This window comes from Mustelus asterias, chromosome 26 (assembly GCF_964213995.1).
Source record: "Mustelus asterias chromosome 26, sMusAst1.hap1.1, whole genome shotgun sequence".
NCBI lineage: Eukaryota > Metazoa > Chordata > Chondrichthyes > Carcharhiniformes > Triakidae > Mustelus > Mustelus asterias.
This window is the reverse complement of record NC_135826.1, coordinates 41,046,233-41,064,188: the sequence shown is the minus strand read 5'-3', so window position 1 is coordinate 41,064,188 and position 17,956 is coordinate 41,046,233. Positions and strand designations below refer to the sequence as shown.

At 47.2% G+C, this 17,956-nt stretch overlaps 2 protein-coding genes across 6 annotated transcripts in view; one reads left to right on the top strand and one right to left on the bottom strand.

Annotated features, from left to right (window-relative positions):
- The window catches only part of ano8b (anoctamin 8b), an 89,813-nt gene extending 88,225 nt beyond the window's left edge, over positions 1–1,588 (top strand). Inside the window, exons 17-18 of the mRNA XM_078198554.1 lie at positions 276–386; positions 834–1,588. Of these exons, the coding sequence (XP_078054680.1) occupies positions 276–386; positions 834–1,538 (816 nt within the window). The 3' untranslated portion in view covers positions 1,539–1,588. The remainder of the gene's footprint in view (positions 1–275; positions 387–833) is intronic.
- A 3,368-nt stretch (positions 1,589–4,956) lies between these two features.
- dda1 (DET1 and DDB1 associated 1) overlaps positions 4,957–17,956 on the bottom strand; it is a 33,278-nt gene continuing 20,278 nt past the window's right edge. For 2 of the 5 annotated variants that reach the window (XM_078198609.1, XM_078198612.1), the window contains exon 6: positions 4,957–5,473. The gene's annotated coding sequence lies outside the window, so the exon portion shown is untranslated. Of the gene's footprint in view, positions 5,474–13,811; positions 14,456–17,956 lie in introns of those variants that run through there. The other 3 variants (XM_078198610.1, XM_078198611.1, XM_078198608.1) reach the window with 2 other exon arrangements.

Below are 17,956 nucleotides of genomic sequence, written 5' to 3'. Positions count from 1 at the left end.
GATATATCAGAGTGTTACAGTGAGGGGTGTGGGATATATCAGAGTGTTACAGTGAGGGGTGCAGGGTATATCAGAGTGTTACAGTGAGGGGTGTGGGGTATATCAGAGTGTCACAGTGAGGGGGTGCGGGGTATGTCAGAGTGTCACAGTGAGGGGGTGCGGGGTATATCAGAGTGTTACAGTGAGGGGGTGCGGGGTATATCAGAGTGTTACAGTGAGGGGGTGTGGGGTATATCCCATTGACAAATCTCGAATAATGTTTGTGACTCCTGTAGCACTTTGCGTTCCTGCTGAAGTATGTGCTCCAAATCGCAATTCCCGACGTCCCGTCCTGGGTGGCTGAGGAAATGGCAAAGCTGGAATATCAGCGCAGGGAGGCATTTAAGGTTAGTCGTTCTATTGGGGCAAATCTGTTCTTGTTAGCAGTGGGTTGTGGGACCGTAGCCGAGAGCAACGTGTCAACGGCAACAGTGGGAAGGAACCTGTTTAAAGGAGGGATGATGTGGAGATGCTGGTGTTGGACTGGGGTGGGCACAGTTAGTTGTCTCATATTCACCAAGTTAAAGTCCAACAGGTTTATTTGGTAGCACGAGCTTTCGGAGCGCTGCCTCTTCCATCAGGTGAATGAAGAGTGAAGAGAACTCTTCACTCACCTGATGAAGAGGCAGCGCTCCGAAAGCCCATGCTACCAAATAAACCTTTTGGACTTTAACTTGGTGAATATGAGACTACTTACTAAAGAAGGGATGAGAGAGACTTTAAGCATTTCGGCCTTGCGGAGCCCTTTGGCAGGGGAGCTGTGAAAGCACGTTAATGATCTCCTTGCCTTCCAGAAGCACGAGCGTCAGGCCCAGCAACACTACCAGCAGCAACAGAAGAGGAGGCAGCGCGAGGAGGAAGAGAAACACAGGCAGGAACAGAAGGAAAACATCCAGTCCAGGAAGGAGAGAGAGGCAGGGAAAGGAGAGGAAAAGTCTGGCTCCTCCTCGTCCGATCAGTCTCACAGCCGAGCTCACAGCAAATCCAAAGCAGCGCAGTCCGGCCAGTCGGCAGAGAAACCCAAGCGGCCCAGCTCACTGCTGGCCTCCAACAACGTCCTGAAGTTAAAGCAGATCATCCCGCTGCAGGGAAAGTTCCTGTCGAGCGGAGGGGGCGGCGCAGTCACTGCCAAATCCCCCCAGTCGCCGACCGGCAGCGAGAGCAAGCTGCCGGGGTTCCTCAGCTTCAAGTTCCTCAAGTCACCAGCAGACGGGAAGAAGGACGGGGCGGCAGAGAAGGAGAAGGTGCAGTCTCCCACCAAGCCCTTCAACCCCGGCAAGCTGTTCAACTTTGGCAAGTTGGACACCGGGGTGTCCAGTAGCAACGGGACCACCACGACCCAACCCAAGGCTGGAGGCGGCGGGGGGGCCGCTGTTCCCCCGCCAGAAAGTGGCGAGAAAGTCACCAGCAAGTCGGACCTTAACGGCCTCCCAGAGGCAGCAAACCCCGAGGAGACCAGCACACACCCCACAGAGGAATCCAGCAGCCCCAAACGTTAACACACAAAAAAGGGTAAAGTAAATGTTAGGGCAACGCGAAAACTGGGTTGAACAAAAAAAAAACTTTAAAAAGATCCTTTAAAAGTTTGGCTTCTCTCGTTATAACTTTATTCATATAAAATTGAATATTCAGGGATGGAAATCTGTATTTGATAAACAGGATACTCATCATCTTCAGGTTTTTTTATACAACATGGTTGGTAAAGACCATTGATTTACTGACACCAAGATTTTTGGCTTTAAATTGTCTGGGAATTGCGATTAATTTTCTCTTAAACTTCCTGTTCCCGACTCCTTATCCTTTGTCAATGTTGAGCCATTCACTCTGCAAACTCTCTCAAAGTCCATGCCGGAACATCCGTCCAAAATCTATCCAGTACAAATTTGTCTTCAAACATTTTCACCAATTAAATGTACAGAACAGTCATTTGTGTACAGCCTGTGGTCAGAATCACCAGTACCGCAGGTAAGGGGAAAGGTGCCAGAGTCTTTTATTGGGGAGTTAGAACATTTTAATTTGTCTGAGTAGAGGCTATGCAGATTTCTGAAGGGGAAGTCTACAAAGGATATAGGTAGCAGGGAACTAGTGCATGTGGATTTTCAGAGAAAGCATTCAGATATATTGGCATACAAGAGGTTATTGCATGAAATCCAGACTTATGGGATTGGAGCATGGATAGGGGATTGGTCAACAGACAGAGAGTCGGAATAAAAGGAACATGTTCAGGTTGGCTGGGGAATCGCAAGGATCTGTTCTTGGGTGTCAGCTATTTACTATCTATTGTTGGTGTTGGGGACTGAGTATAACTAATCCAATTTGCTGTTGATAAGGCAGCACGGTGGCACAGTGCTTAGCACTGCTGCCCCACACGCCAGGGACCCAGGTGATTGTGTGGAGTTTGCACGTTCTCCCCGTGTCTGCATGGGTTTCCTGCAGGTGCTCCAGTTTCCTCCCACACTCCAAAAATGTGCGGGTTAGGTTGATAGGCCATGCTAAATTGCCCTGGGTGTCAGGGGGATTAGCAGGGTAAATACGTGGGCTTACGGGGATAGCGTTCGGGTGGGATTGTTGTCGGTGCAGGCTCGGTGGGCTGAATGGCCTCCTTCTGCACTGTAGGGATTGTATGATTATGTAAAGTTGGATGGGAAGTGAGGAGGACACAAAGAGGCTGTGAAGTTATCCAGATATTGAGCGGCCAAAAAAGTGACACACGAAAGATTGGGCAGAACTTTTGAGCACTCGACTTCCTGAGAGGGGGCAGGTAACCGACTCCTGGCTTCTGCCAACTCTCAGCGGCCCACCCGCTGCCATTCCACACTCAACTAAGCTCTGACTGGCAGTGGGCGGGGGCTCCTGTTCATCCTCGGAAGGAAGCCCCATTGTGGAGAGTGTTTGGCCGGTCAGCTCTCCAACCCGTCCAGGCAAAGCACTGCAGTGGTAATGCAGTGCCCTGCCTGGAAACAAAGTCTCGGGGCCGTTCCTGAAGTAAGTCCCGGGGCGGGGGGGAGGGACGGCGGGATGCCCTGGGGGTGGCGGAGTGATCTTGGAGTCAGATCTGGTGCCCCAAATCTGGAAGGGTCTTCAGACTGAGGCTCGCCCACCCACCCCCACCCCAACCCCCTTCCTGCCCGAGACGGAGAATCAGTTTTCTCTTTCTGTTTCCCACCCTGCTCTGACCCTCACAGTGGAGGCTGGGTAGGTAAAGGCCTTAATCGCGGAGAGGGCAGGTTTCTGGCCTGAAGCATTGCCTGTCCCACTGTGTCAGGGTCGGAGTGGGCAGGTCCCTGGGGGTATCCCATCCCTTCAATTCTACACTGCTCCCCATCACCTCAGACCCTGCCTGGCCGGGGAGGGGGGGGGGGGGGTGTAAAATTCTGCCCATAATGTGGAGAAGCGTGAAGAAAATAGAAAAGCAGTATTTTTATTTAATGGTGAGAGTCTGGGAAATGTTGCTGTTCAGAGAGACCTGAGCGGCAGGACAATTTAAAATCAGTTGAGAAGCCTGTTAAACAGGCCGACATGTGGTTCTTCGCTTTATAAATAGGGAATAGAGTTTAACAAAAAAAAAAGCAAGGCGGTTATGCTAAACCTTTATAAATGACTGGTTGGAACTCAGCTGAAGTACTGTGTCCAACTCTGAGCACCAAACCCCAGGAAGGATGTCAAGACCAGGCAGATGGTGCAGGGGAGATTAACCAGAATGTTTCCAGGGATGAGGGACCTGAGTTACATGGGGACACTGGGACTGTTACTGGGAGTGCAGAGAAGATTAAGAGAAGATTTGATAAGGAAGTGTTCAAAACCATGAGGGATTTAGGTCAAAGAAACAAAGTGAAACTGTTTCTGATTTTTTCCAAAGGGCTATTTCTGTGCTGTCATCATCGTCTGGGTTCTGTTCAGTAGCCGGAAGGTCAGCATTCAGTCAAAGGTTTAAGGTAATTAGCATAATAACCAGAGGGAGAGCAAAGGAGATTTTTTTATTATGTAGCCAATTGTTAAGATCTGTGAGGGCAGTGGAAGCAGATTCATTAGTAACTATCAAAAGGGAATTGGATAAATATTTGAAGGGAACAAAATTACAGGCTTGTGGGCAGAGGTATGGGATTAATTGGATAGCTAAACCAAAGAACTGGCACAGGTTCAATGGGCTGAATGGCCTGCTTCAGTGGTACATGATTCATGAGATATGTCCAGTCAATCAGTGACCTTATTGAAAGCCAACACCAGACCAGAATCCAAAAAAAAACAATTGTAAACCGGGCTCCAAGTGAATCAACATCAAATAAAGTCATTGCCCCCGTCACCAGGAGACAGGTAACTTCAGAGCCCGATTTCAGTTTAATTTGCCACCAATCACGGCATCTGCACGGGATTCGTCAAGTCGCATTGTGGGAAAACCAAGGACAAATGTGGCTTACGATATTCAGTGGAAGGCCGAGGGAATGGCTCACACTGGGATCAGGGCTTCAGGTGACAGATAGAAGCATCGCCTGGGGATTAGAAGACAGAAGCCATTAGGGATGGAACCGACCGTGTTGACCTCCAGGCCTCGGCCTCCCAGTGCCAGCTTCCATCCTGCAAAGCGCTGCCCAGAAAGGCCAGATTTTCAAATTTGACCCCTTGTGTGTTGGAGGCTGTGATTCGCTCCCAAGGTTCTGCTGACATTGGAGGGAACTGTAGCTTTGTTTTTTAAGCTCCTGATGTCTTTAGAACCATTGGCCAATTCAGAGAACTGTTTATTATATATATGGTGAATCGGGTTTCTTACGGTTCTATATGTATAAATGTATATATTGTATATCAGCATGTATTATATTCTGTACACCAAGAAACTCTTTCAACATATATGTACAGTTCCAGCATAGACTTGATTAAATATAACACTTGAATCAGAATTACAATTCTCTTATTTAAATTAGTGTGAAATAATAAGCAGTTTGCCTTCAGTTTATTGGCTGATCGATTGGGTAACAGCATCATGTCAGCATGAATGGTGTCATCCTAATTTAATCAATTATCATAAAAATCAATTTTCTCCGCGAAAGACTTGCATTTTGTTCACATCTTTAATGACCTGACAACGTTCCAAAGCAAATTCTCAGCCAATGAATTACTTTCTGCAGTGTCATCGCTATTGCAATGTAGGAAATGCGGCAGCCAGTTCATGCATAGCAAGATCCCACCGGCAGCAATGACAGGATAATCTTAACGAGGTTGGGTAAGGACACCAGCAAGAACTCCCCAGCTCTTCTCTGCAGCGATGCCGTGGGATCTCCGCCTGTGAGGATGGACAAGGCCTCGCTCGGTTTGACATCTCATGAGAAACCCGCCACCTCCAACATTGCAACTCTTTGTCAGTATTACACTGGGTGCGTCGGCCTGGATTATGTGCTTGAGTCTCTTGAGTGGGGTTTGAATCCACTACCTTCTGCCTCTGTGGGTGAGAGAGAGAATGTGTTACCTTCTGAACCCTGGCAGACAGTCGAATCAAAGGTACTCGAAGAGGTCCTTTGTATAAGTGTTGCATTCAGTCAGACCATGCACTCAACAAAGCCATCCTGACTGCCATGTTGCTTGGCCAAGACGCAATTACATCTCGATCCTGGCATCTCTCCTTACTCATTTCAGTCGGCAGCACGGCTTTCCCCAGGAGGCCCTGGGGTGTAAGAGGAAGAACCGATGTTTAAATTGATGGGATGGAACTGCCTACTCTGGGTCTCAGGGTTCTACGTGAAATGCGACTGGCTCACTCCCGTTCAGTGTGGACCAACAGCACAAACTATCCCCAATCTCAGCACGAGTTGGCATCAAACTGGGCAACTCGGTGACAGAGGCTGTGAGATTGAGAAAACGGAGCATGGCTGCACTCCCGTGATTGGGGCTGAAGAACCTTGTCTGAAAACCAGGGCATCGGCCACGACCTGGGCGCACCTGATGCCGAGAGCAAGTATTTAAAATGGGCCCATTTCCACCAACACTCCTCAGCGTGAAGGCTTCGCTCAGAGCAGTGGGTCGCCTCTCAGTCATCCTGCATTGCCCAGGAAAGGAGTGGGGAATCTGAGCCGCAGTGACATTCTGAGTCACAGAACCACTTCCAGAGATTCCCGACAGAGGAAGCTCCTCACACGACCAAGGCGGTCTTCAACTTACCTTCCTGTCTGCAGAAAAGTCAACAGTCTTCTGTTTCCTTCTTTGTCCAAACATCCTCCACTTTAGTCGAGTCCGGCTGTAAAACCTTTCTTCTGCATGAGTCAATGAGTTTGCACTATTTGAACTGAAGCCATTTAATTCTTCCTCCAAGTGTTTGTGTGTGTTGTATACAGAGGGCTTAATAAACAGGGCAGGTAAAGGAAAATAAAAGGAAACAGAAATTTCAGTGTGTGGTCGAGGGCCTTGGCTTTAAAATGGAGAACATGTAAACTAATGTTCGACAGGAGTACAAACTCTCGGCAAACTGCCGTGGAGTTTCCAGTTTGCTGCTTATTTGGTGTGGTGTTACCAGTGTTCATCGGGTACATTTTATTGTGCATCTCTTTTTGTTAAACATGAGATCTTTTGCCAAAGTGCGCTAAGGCATTTCAGGTCCAAAGCAATAACAACTTATATTTTACATTGCACCTTTAAATGTAACAAAACAACCCAGGGTGTTCCATTGGAATGTTCTAAAACAGTGTGTGATTAAGGAGATCATAGGTCAGATGACCAATATCTTGGTCAAAGAGAAGGTACTAAGGAGCGTCTTAGGGGAGGAAAGAGTTAAGAGAAGCAGAGAGGTTTAGGGAGAGAATGGCAGAGCTTAGGGCCCAGGCAGCTGAAGGCACAGCCACATGGTGGAGCGATTATAATTGGGAAAAGGCCAGAATGAGATAAGTGCAGAAGTCTCAGACGGTTGTAGGGCTGAAGGAGGTTACAAAGGAAGGAGCAAAACTGTGGAGGAATTTGAAAACAAGGATAAGGATTTTAAAACCAAGAGATTGTTTGACTGGGAGACGTGTAGGTCAGTAAGCACAGGGTGATGGGGAATGGGACTCATTCTTCATTAAAGACATGGGCAGAGTTTTGGGTAATGTCAAATTTACAGAGTATTTGGAAGTACGACGTACAAAGGTTACAATGTGCATCGTTGTTACTCAGAGAGCACTAGAGAGAGGGAGGAATAGAGGGAGGGGGAGAGGAAGAGAGAGAACGATAGAGAGGGAGGGGGGCATGGAGAGAGGGGGGGAAGAGGAGTAGAAAGGGGGGATGGAGAGAAAGGGGGAGAGAGAGAGGGGGAGGAATGGGGGTGGGAGGAATAGAGAGAGGGGGATGGAGAGAAAAGGGGAGAGAGAGAGGGATAGAGAGAGAGAGGAATAGAGAGAGAATGGGATAGAGGGGGGGGGGAATAGAGGGGGGAGAGAGGAATAGAGAGAGAAGGGGATGGAGAGAAAGGGGGAGAGAGAGAGCAGGATAGAGAGAGGGGGGGTAAAGAGAGGGGCAGAGAGAGAGGGGGATGGAGAGAGGGATAGCATTACTCAGGCAATGAATGGCAACAGAGTATTCTACCAGAGCTACAGCACAGCCAAGCCCAATTGCCCCACCCACTACCCAAAAGGTCATAGTGCAACTATCAGAAGCAGGAATCATGACCCCCCTGGGCTCCCCCCTTCCCTCCCCTCCCCTCCCCTCACCCAACCCCCCCCCCCCCCCTCACCCAACCCCCCCCCCCCCTCACCCAACCCCCCCCCCCCCCCCCCCCCCCACACAACCCCCATTGCCAATTCCTGGGTCACTGAAACCTCACAGTGAAACTCAGCAAACCAATCACTAGGCTTCATTTCCATAAGGAAAATGATGTAAATCTGTTAGACGCACAGATCGCTACGAAACGTGCACTTCTGGTCATCATCTTACACAAAGGACATGCCTTTACCCAAAGGGATGAGAATGTGGAACTCACTATAAGGAGTGGTTGAAGTGAATCGTATCGATGTACTTAAGAGGCAATTGGACAAGTGTATGAGGGAGAGGGAATTGGAGGGCTTTAATCATAGGTTTAGATGAGAAATGATGGGTGTAGGCTCGGAGCAGAACCAAGGTGAGGACAGGCCCGGGGCACTCTTGCTCTGGACAGGAGAGTTCCACATCAGATAGCACTTCCACAAACTGAGTCATTTGCCTTGACTTTGGCACTTGTTCTTAGTTTGTCAGAATTCCGATTCAGTAAATGGAATGTTCCAGAAGTGTGGGTCAAGTGGCCATTCATAGAATCCTACTGTCATTCGGCCCATCAAATCTGCACCCTCATCGACAGAGCATGTTATCCAGGCTCACCTTCCGCCCTATCCCCACAACCCCATGTGTGTATCCCATTGATTCCCCCTAACCTGCACATCTTGGGACACCAAGGGGCAAGTTAGCACGGCCAATCCACCCAACCTGCACGTCTTTGGACTATGGGAGGAAACCGGAGCACCCGGAGGAAACCCACGCAGACATCAGGAGAATGTGCAAACTCCACACAGTGACCCGAGGTCGGAATCGAACCTGGGTCCTTGGCGCTGTGAGGCAGCAGTGCTAGCCACTGTGATTCGCTGATTTTTAAAGGAGAATTACTGAATTAGGAATTAATTAGTAAGTTATAAATGACTATACCAGGAAAATTATAACCGCTCCTCAGTCACTCGTTTTGTTATATTAAGGTCTTTTTAAGAGCAGGTTAGCATTGGACATTCTGTATCGGTCTTGCCCTGTCTGCACATCACATCAGGAGAGGGAAGAGCCAAGCCCAGCCACACCACCTCAAGTCTAGCAGGAACCACTGATCAGCGCTCCCTCAATACTGCAATAGAACACCAGAACACCCACAACCTTGGGGCTGAAGCAAGATTGCTACACGGGTCCATTGGAGGCCAGAGGTTGCTGTGCATTACCAGGTTCCAGTCAGACCAAGAGTGTGTTGGACATTTGGATTTGAAATGCTTTAAGTTTTGTTCTACGGTCAATTGCCACTTTCATTCCAGGACTATTGAACAAACCTCAATGGAGCCCTCATTAAATAGATCCTGCAGCATTTCAAAGCAATGCATGATTTATGAAGCCATTGAGTTATCTGATTATCCCTGTAAGTGGCCTTTGAGAATGACCCACTTGTGAGATACTCAATCACTCTGAGTGGGAAGGTTCAATCTTAGTTGTCCACTCCTTCTTTCAAAGTTTTATAAAAGTTTTATGGCTTAGGGGTGATCTTAAAGAGATCTATAAAATAATGAGGGACATAGATCAGCTACTTAGTCAACATCTTTTCCCAAAGGTAGGGGAGTCTAAAACCAGAGGGCATAGATTTAAGGTGAGAGGGGAGAGATACAAAAGGGTCCAGAGGGGTAATTTTTTCACGCAGAGGGTGGTGAGTGTCTGGAACAAGCTGCCAGAGGCAGTAGTAGAGGCGGGTACAATTTTGTCTTTTTAAAAAGCATTTAGACAGTAAGATGGGTATAGAGGGATATGGGCCAAACACAGGCAATTGGGACTAGCTTAGTGGGGAAAAAAAAGGGCAGCATGGACAAGTTGGGCCGAAGGGCCTGTTTCCACGCTGTAAACCTCCATAACTCATATAATCCACAGGGCACAAATATGTATTTGGCCTGACCAGCCCAAGAACTTGTTTATGCTCCTCAGGGTCACTTCTCCCTCGCCACCTCACCCTCCTATTCCTTTTCCTACATTTGTCCAACTTCTTCTTAAACGTATCTGCGTGAGTTACTTCAAATGCTCCCGGTTCTACATTCTCACTATTCTCTGGGTAAAGAATCATCTCCTGAATTCCCTGATTGATTGGTGAGCATTTCACATTTATGACCCCTAGTCCTGGTCTTGCCCACAACTGGAAATGTCTTCTCCATATCTATCCGACTAACATCATTTCAAAATGTTACAGACCTCATCAGCTCACCCCGTCAGTTTCCTCTTCTGGAGAAAAGAGCCTCATCCTGTTCAATCTTTCCAAATAGCTATGGCTTCTCAGTTCTATATCATCCTTATAATTTTTGCACCTTCTCAACTGTCTGCACATCCTTTTTGTAATATGGTGACCTGGTCTGTGCACAGTGCTCCAATTGTGGTCTACTGAGGTTTCCAAAACTGAGTTTTGTTGGGTAGAGGTTTCAAGGGATGTAGAGCAAAGACAGGTTGTTGGACTTGAACGGAGATGAATGGTGGGACAGCTCAGGGACCTGAATGGTCTCCTCCTGCTCCTATATTCCTTTGCCCATTGCAGAGTCAATGGGCTGTGCATTCGAGGCCAGAAAGACTATACTAGGCTCCCTGGGGTGACAAGACAGCCTCACCAAAACCCAATGACACAAGAATAAACAGTGCAGGGTGACAATTTTACACTTCTGTGCAGATGGATAGTCTGGGAGTGACGCTTAGCATTCAAGTTTTTCACATGGCGAGTAGTTGGGGTTTGGAATGCACTGCCTGGGAGTGTGGTGGAGGTAGGTTCAATTGAGGCATTTGAGAGGGCATTAGATGATTATTTGAACAGGACAGGGAAAAGGCACTAAGTCATGATGCTCATTTGAAGAGTTGGTGCAGACACGATGGGCCAAATGGCCTCCCCTGCACCCTTACAATTCTGTGAAGATACCAGTCTAGTACTTTAGAAAAACTGATCGACTGCCCAATAGGACCAGTAAACAATGAGTGAGCATTAGGAGGCGGCACAGTGGCGCAGTGGTCAGCACTGCTGCCTCACAGCTCCAGGGACCTGGGTTCGATTCCCGGCTTGGGTCACTGTCTGTGTGGAGTCTGAACGTTCTCCTCGTGTCTGCGTGGGTTTCCTCCCACAGTCCAAAGGTGCGCGGGTTAAGTTAATTGGCCATACCATAGTGTCCTGGAATGTATTGATTAGAGTGCATAGCAGGGTAAATGTGTGGGGTTGTGGGGATAGGGCCTGGGGTGGGATTGTTGTTGGTGCAGACTCGATGGGCCGAATGGCCTCCTTCTGCATGGTAGGATTTCTATGATTGCCAGGGTCTGTAATTCCCATCACATTTACACAGGTCCAGGGAAAATGAAATTGTCCATGAAAACAGGAACAGATTGCAAATTCCTCATTATCTGTTGGGAGTGTTATCTTATCGAGAAATGTACAATGGAAAAGGTTCAGAAAAAGTATTTGAGAGAGTGACAATCGTCAACATTTAGTGACTTGTGGGCACTATTGTGAGGACTGAGTAGCACAGTCGACGCTGGGAGTAATTATTTCATTTATAAGATTGCTCGGTTTTATAGTTTAGTTCTTTATTAGCAGCGTCCCTCTAACAAGGGGGGTCACGTTCGTTAGGTTTTGGTTTGATTATGTTAGAGGAACCAACAAAGAATAAAGCAACTCGCTCCGTGTGAAATAGCTCATCCTGAGATTAGTTAGATTGCAGCTGAGGAATGCCCAGGATAAGGAGAGGAACATTTGAAAAATAACAAAACATTTGTGTTAAAGAACTTGCATTTATATAGCACCTTTCACAACCTCAGGACGTCCCAAAGCGCTTCACAATCAATGAAGTACTTTTGAAGTGTAGTCAATGTTGTAATGTGGGAGACACAGCACCTTGCACGCAGCAGGAGCCCGCATATAGCACATATGACCAAATAATCTATTTTTGGTGGGGTTGGTTGAGAGTTAGATATTGGCCAGGACAGCAGGGAGAATTTAGTGGCTGTGCAATCTCTTAGGTTCTCTTGAGAGAAAAGCCAGGTGAAGAGTGGTGAATCTGTGGAACTCTTTGCCGCAGAAGGCTGTGGAGGCCAGGTCATTGAGTCTTTAAGACAGAGATAGATAGGTTCTTGATTAATAAGGGGATTAGGGTTTATGGGGAAAAGGCAGGAGAATGGGGATGAGAAAAATATCAGCCATGATCGAATGGCGGAGCAGATTCGATGGGCCGAGTGGCCTAATTCTGCTCCTATGTCTTATGGTGTCATCAGAAAGACATTTATTTTGATGCAAAGGCTTATTTGAGCGTGATGATTCTTGAAACTTTCTATATTTCCTGCTGGTATTACTAACCTACCCTCTGCTAGTACTCGATCCCAGTGATCAACAGCTCAACTTTTCACGCAAAATTGAAACCGCGCTCTGAGGAAACTACGGGGATTGCTGGCAAAGATAGCAAACACAAGTTGAGCGTTCTGGAGTTGCTATCAAAGGTTTGCTTCGAGAAGTTCAGACATGTGGGATTGTTTAACAGGAACAGCTTGGCAAGAGGGATTGAGGAGAGGGAATCTCAGAGTCTTTGTTCAGATCCTAGGTCTCGACAGTCCCATTTCAAAAGCGTAATCCTGGTTTAGAAGCAGAGTGAGCTGTCTGATAATGCAACGTAAAGACGTACGTTTGTGACTCATTTACTCAGAAACAAAGTACCAGCAAAGTAAGTCTCATCACTGCATCTTCCATTTTACTGATGTACAACGGTTTTTTTTTTAAAAGACTAGTTTCCTTTTCATGCAAAAGGGTTTATTTATTTAATTTATTTTGTCATATTTTTGTAATGCTGCATAAAAGATAATAAAAGTATGCACAAAAAAAAGAGTTATTTTTACCCCTCACCAGGTAAACTTTCATTTGTATAGCACCATTTCACAGATGACCAAAGGTGTGGTCAAAGAGGGAGGTTCTGAAGAGTTTCTCAAAGGAGCAGAGTGAAGCAGGCACATTCAGGGACTGAATTTCAGAGCTTGGGGTCCAGGCAACTGAAGGCACGGCCACCAAGTCAAATCCAGGATTGTACAAGAAGCCGGAATTGGAGGAGTGCAGAAATCTCGGATTTGGGGTCGTCAGCCTGGGGAGGTTATTCTATTTTTAAAATTTATTTATTAGTCACACGTAAGGCTTAGTTGTCCCCTAGTCACCACACTCCGCCACCTATTCAGGTCAATGTACCTAACCAGTACGTCTTTCAGACTGTGGGAGGAAACCGGAGCAGCTGGAGGAAACCCATACAGACACGGGGAGAACGTGCAAACTCCGCACAGGCAGTGACGCAAGCTGGGAATACCTGGCGCTGTGAGGCCATTGTGCCACCGTGCCACCCACAGGTTAAAGACAGGGATGGGGCGAGACCGGGAAAGGGGGGGGGAATTTGAACACAAGGACGAGGAATTTTTTAAATTAAAGAATTGGTCTACCAGGAGCCAATGGAGGTCAAGGTGCACAGAAGGTGAAGGGAAAATGGGACTCCATGCTAGTTAGACTTTTTTTCCCATTCTGTTATGCAGATTAGCACAACACCAAAATATCCCATTTATTTGGTGAGGGAAGCATCGGACAGAAATATGAGAGATTGGAGCAGCAAAGAAATGGTCAAAGTTTGGAGAGAGCACAGACCACGCTGACTGCAAAACACTTATGATAAATTATTGGAACTGTGATGATGTTTGTAGACACACACAAACCATTCAACGCTAGCAGGTTCACACACTGAGACCAACCAACTGGTTATACTGTTGTTAAGGGAGGAAATGTTAGTCAGGATACCTGCACTTCAAATATTCTACCACAGGGCCAGTTTGACAACTATTTGGGAGGTGGCATCAAGGAAATGTTGGGTGGAAGAGAGGCAAAAAAAAAGTTAAAGTTAGAGGGAAAAGGAAGATTCACCTCCGTCCACAGCTCTGACAGAAATACTACACGTCCAGTGTCAACCTGTGTGATCGAGTGCTCGAGTGTCCAGTGTGGGAATGAACCCACAGCGTTTGGAGAGGGTTACAGATGGAGCCCAAGCTGACACCAAAATGGAGGTAATGACTCATACGTTTATAGCACCTTTAATGTAATAAAACATCTGAAAGCACCTCACAGGGGTGTCACACGATCGTCAAAAGCTTTGACAAAGAGGTATGTTTTTAAGGTGTCTTAGAGAATTCGATTTGATTTATTGTCACACGTATTAATATCGTGAAAAGTATTGTTTCTTGCGCGCGATACAAAGCATACCGTTCATAGAGAAGGAAACGAGAGAGTGCAGGATGTAGTGTTACAGTCATAGCTAGGCTGTAGAGAAAGATCAACTTAATAGGTAGGTCCATTCAAAAGTCTGACAGCAGCAGGGAAGAAGCTGTTCTTGAGTTGATTAGAACGTGACCTCAGACTTTTGTATCTTTTTCCCGACAGAAGAAGATGGAAGAGAGAATGTCCGGGGTGCGTGGGGGTCCTTGAATATGCTGGCTGCTTTTCCGAGGCAGCGGGATGTGTAGACAGAGTCAATGGATGGGACGCTGGTTTGGGTGATGGACTGGGCTACGTTCACGACCTTTTGTAGTTTCTTGCGGAGAGAGGTGAAGAAGAGGAGAGGGGTGTAAGAAAGGGAATTGCAGAGCTTCATACCCAGGCAACTGTAGGCATGGCCACCAATGGACGGAGCAAGATTTGAAGTTCTCTCTGGTTAGATTTAAGATATTTAACATTGAAACAAATGTAAACAGCGGGTGATGGTATTTGTCAAAATATTTTAATTTGCTTCTAGAAGTTACATCAGCTTTTGTTTGCTAAATCCACAATAGAAAGCTCAAAAAAACGTGTACAAATTCAGAGAGCAGCATACATCAGATCAAGGTAATCACTGACTGTGATCTCACCAAGCCCGTGTCTTAGTCCATTCACTGTTCTGTTTCACAGAGAGCCAATGGAGATCAAGATGCACAGAGGGTGATGGGAAAATGGGACTCTGTGCGAGTTAGGATAAGGAACACCTTCACAGCAACACCCCCCCTCCCTCCCCCCCACCCCGCCCCCATCCCTGTCCCAATGAGCACAACGTGGTACTGAATCACACAGGTCAGGTTAGGATCTGGGCTATAGCCCCAGCCTCATGTGGAATTAATGACAAGAGGAGCTGCTAGCATTGACTTTGCTTCACCAGCCCTGTGCTTTTGACAAGGGTCAAGATGAAGGAGGAAAAAAAATCAGTTTTGATTCCTGCTCCATCCAGTCCGCCGGTGTGTGTATGCCTGGTGAGATCCGGCTGGTCGCCTCCCAGCGAGACACCCCCTCCCAATAAACACGGACACATTCCTAAAGATCACCTACTGCAATATCCGAAAGGCCATGCCAGTTATTCAGAGGGGGGGAGCATTGATCAGTATCCTGCAATGGGAATAAATTAAGAACTGCAAAAATACAAAGAATGAATCAGAAATTGTGCGACAGCAAGGAACAAATTTATCGTGGGAAGCACTTCTGGGAACACTCAAAGACCAGGGACTCCAGACTGTAACCCCTATTATGCAGACAGGTTGGAGAATACAGCAACAATAATGGGGTGCCAAAACCCAAAGTAACTAGGGTCGAACTACTAACTTAATAACTCACCACAAACCATCACCACACCCACCCCCTCCACCTCCATTCTGCCCAGGGATCCGCCTTCTCAAATAGCCAATTGAGACTTTAGACCCTTCCCCACCAGGTCCCATCCTAATCACTTCAATCTGCCTGAGGTTTTCGAGTTTTGAATGGAGTGCTGCGGTAATATGAATCAGAAAATAATCATGTACTCAGGGGCATAGCAAAGTGGCGATGGGACATGGGGCAAAAGCAGGATTGCAATCAGTAATGATTCTCCCCTTGTCAAACATCCAAAGAGTAGATACGGGACCAGAAAACACCTGTTCCCCCAAGCAGGACTCAGTGTCTTCAAGGTACCTTCATGGGGTGGAGTGGGTGGTTGTGCGGAAGGGGCAGGGGGGGAAAACAGCAAAATTCCACCCAATACAGGTCTTGCACTGGGGCCTTTCCCCATTTGCAGACTGTAAACGCTCGGAGTGAAACCATTCCTGGATTGGGTCAGCACTATAATCCCACTGCTCTGGGCCCAGTATTACAAAAAAAATGAAAATTACATTCTTCACATTTATAAACACCTTTATCACAAGTTTTCTGTGACGTTTTATTTAATTTTAAAAATCCAATAAAAGCCAACTATTGATTGGTAGCAGCTCAGAGTTCATGCAAGGCAAAGTTAATGGTGGTTGAGGGAAGTGGGAATGGGAGAGAGACTTTGTACAGTGATCTGGTACCAGTGATTGACAATGCTGGGTGACGGACTGGCGCGGAGAACACTGGAACTATCTTTGCAACAACAAGACAGCACCTTTGTGGCCTCTCCGGTGTGCTAAACTGTGAGCCTATATTCACACCAGCATCATGGTAGTTGTGGGGTGCTGGGATGAGAGTGCTTCAGATCTTAAAAGAGGAACAATAAGGTAACAATCATCAAAGGTTGTGACATTAGCACCTGGACACATTCTCCAAGCCTAAGGGAGCATTATCTGTTTATCTGTCAATGAGCAAAGAGATCAGAGGGGGAGGCTTCCTGTGTAACAGCAGTGACTGCTGGTGAGAAACAGCTAGAGTTGGGGGTCTGTTAGGAATGTAACCACTGCCAGGTTTCAAGGGAAGTGAGGAGGTGGGTGGGGGGCTGGAGGAGAGAGAGAAGAAACCGGGGGGGTGGGGTATACAACCGACACAAACACAACCCTGTCGTTCATGCAAAATTTTCAGCCCAGGAGCACCACATGCAGTTTGCTGAACTATTGGAATTCACTACAAAGAGGGATGGGGCACATTGGAATCAAGGTTTTTACACTCCTTCCACCCACACCCAGCACCAACAGATAAGACACCAACCCTCTTCCCTAACCGCCACCCCCCACCCACCCCCCCCCCCCCCCCCCCCCATCCCCCCACACACACCCACACATATAGGGGTATGCTCTCGTGGAACCCAGTGACCTGCTAATACCTCACCAAGCGAAGCCAGGAGATGAGAGACCCGGTCTCTTTATAAACAAGGGGCATGTATATGGTCCAGCAGAGCTCACTGCACTTCAGTGAAGAGCAGGAAGCCAGTGGGTTCCCCACCATCCTGCTCAATAAGCCAGGATTGCTGCCACCACTGAATTCCCCCCATCCCGGTCAGGTTCAATGAATCAGCTGGGGCAGAACTTGTGACTGGCAAATTTCACACATGAATGCCCAACACCACACTCGGTGTGAACCTCACTGTCGCAAGATTCTAGAATCTGCGTCAGCAAAACCACCACTTGAAATGGTCTGGGATCGAAAGAAGCAGCAAAAACAAGAATTCAGAAATGTTGTGTGCAATTTCTCAGCCTTTCCCGCACTGGGACAGAACAGTGCGATATTCAGCATACTTGGGTGGGGTAACTACAGCACCAAACCTGATCAAGGGCAGGTCGCATATTCTCCCTTTTGTTTTGCATTGGATGTGAAGTCAAAAATCTGAGAGAAAGGAACCACGCTTAGAGTGACTGCACCAGGAGCCTGACTTCTAGCACATTCATTTCAAAAGGATTTACTTTACTGCAGTGCTCGCTCTGACCTCAGCACCACCCTACAGGCAATGCTGTATTTCTAAAGCTCACTGTGGAAATGTAGGGAAATCGTTACTGCGGGAGAATAAATTCACTGATTTATTAATTGCATACGGCCAATGGCTTACATCAACAACTCTCAGAACCCCACTGCAGAGGCAATGGCAACTGGGGTCAAACCCAAACCACATGCTGGCCGTCCCTTCAAAGTCAACTCTGACTGGAGTGAGACCACCGACAGATTGGATAAGGTTTTCAGTTCACATGCTTTGCATCTTCATCAACACTCCATAGTCAAAAGCCCGAGAAATAATCTCAAAGATCAAGGGAGATTGGGGGAAGTCAGAGTGGATCAGGGTCCCAGTACATTGATTAGGGACACTGAGGAGCCATGTTTTGAATTTGTAAACAGTTGCAGTTTTCAGTACAGTTTACATGATTTTAGCAGCAAGGGTTTGGCATAACTTTATCTGCTAATGAATCAAAGCACCATCACTTTACTCACCCCCAAATCAAGGCTACGGTACAGAGGGTGACAAGATGTACT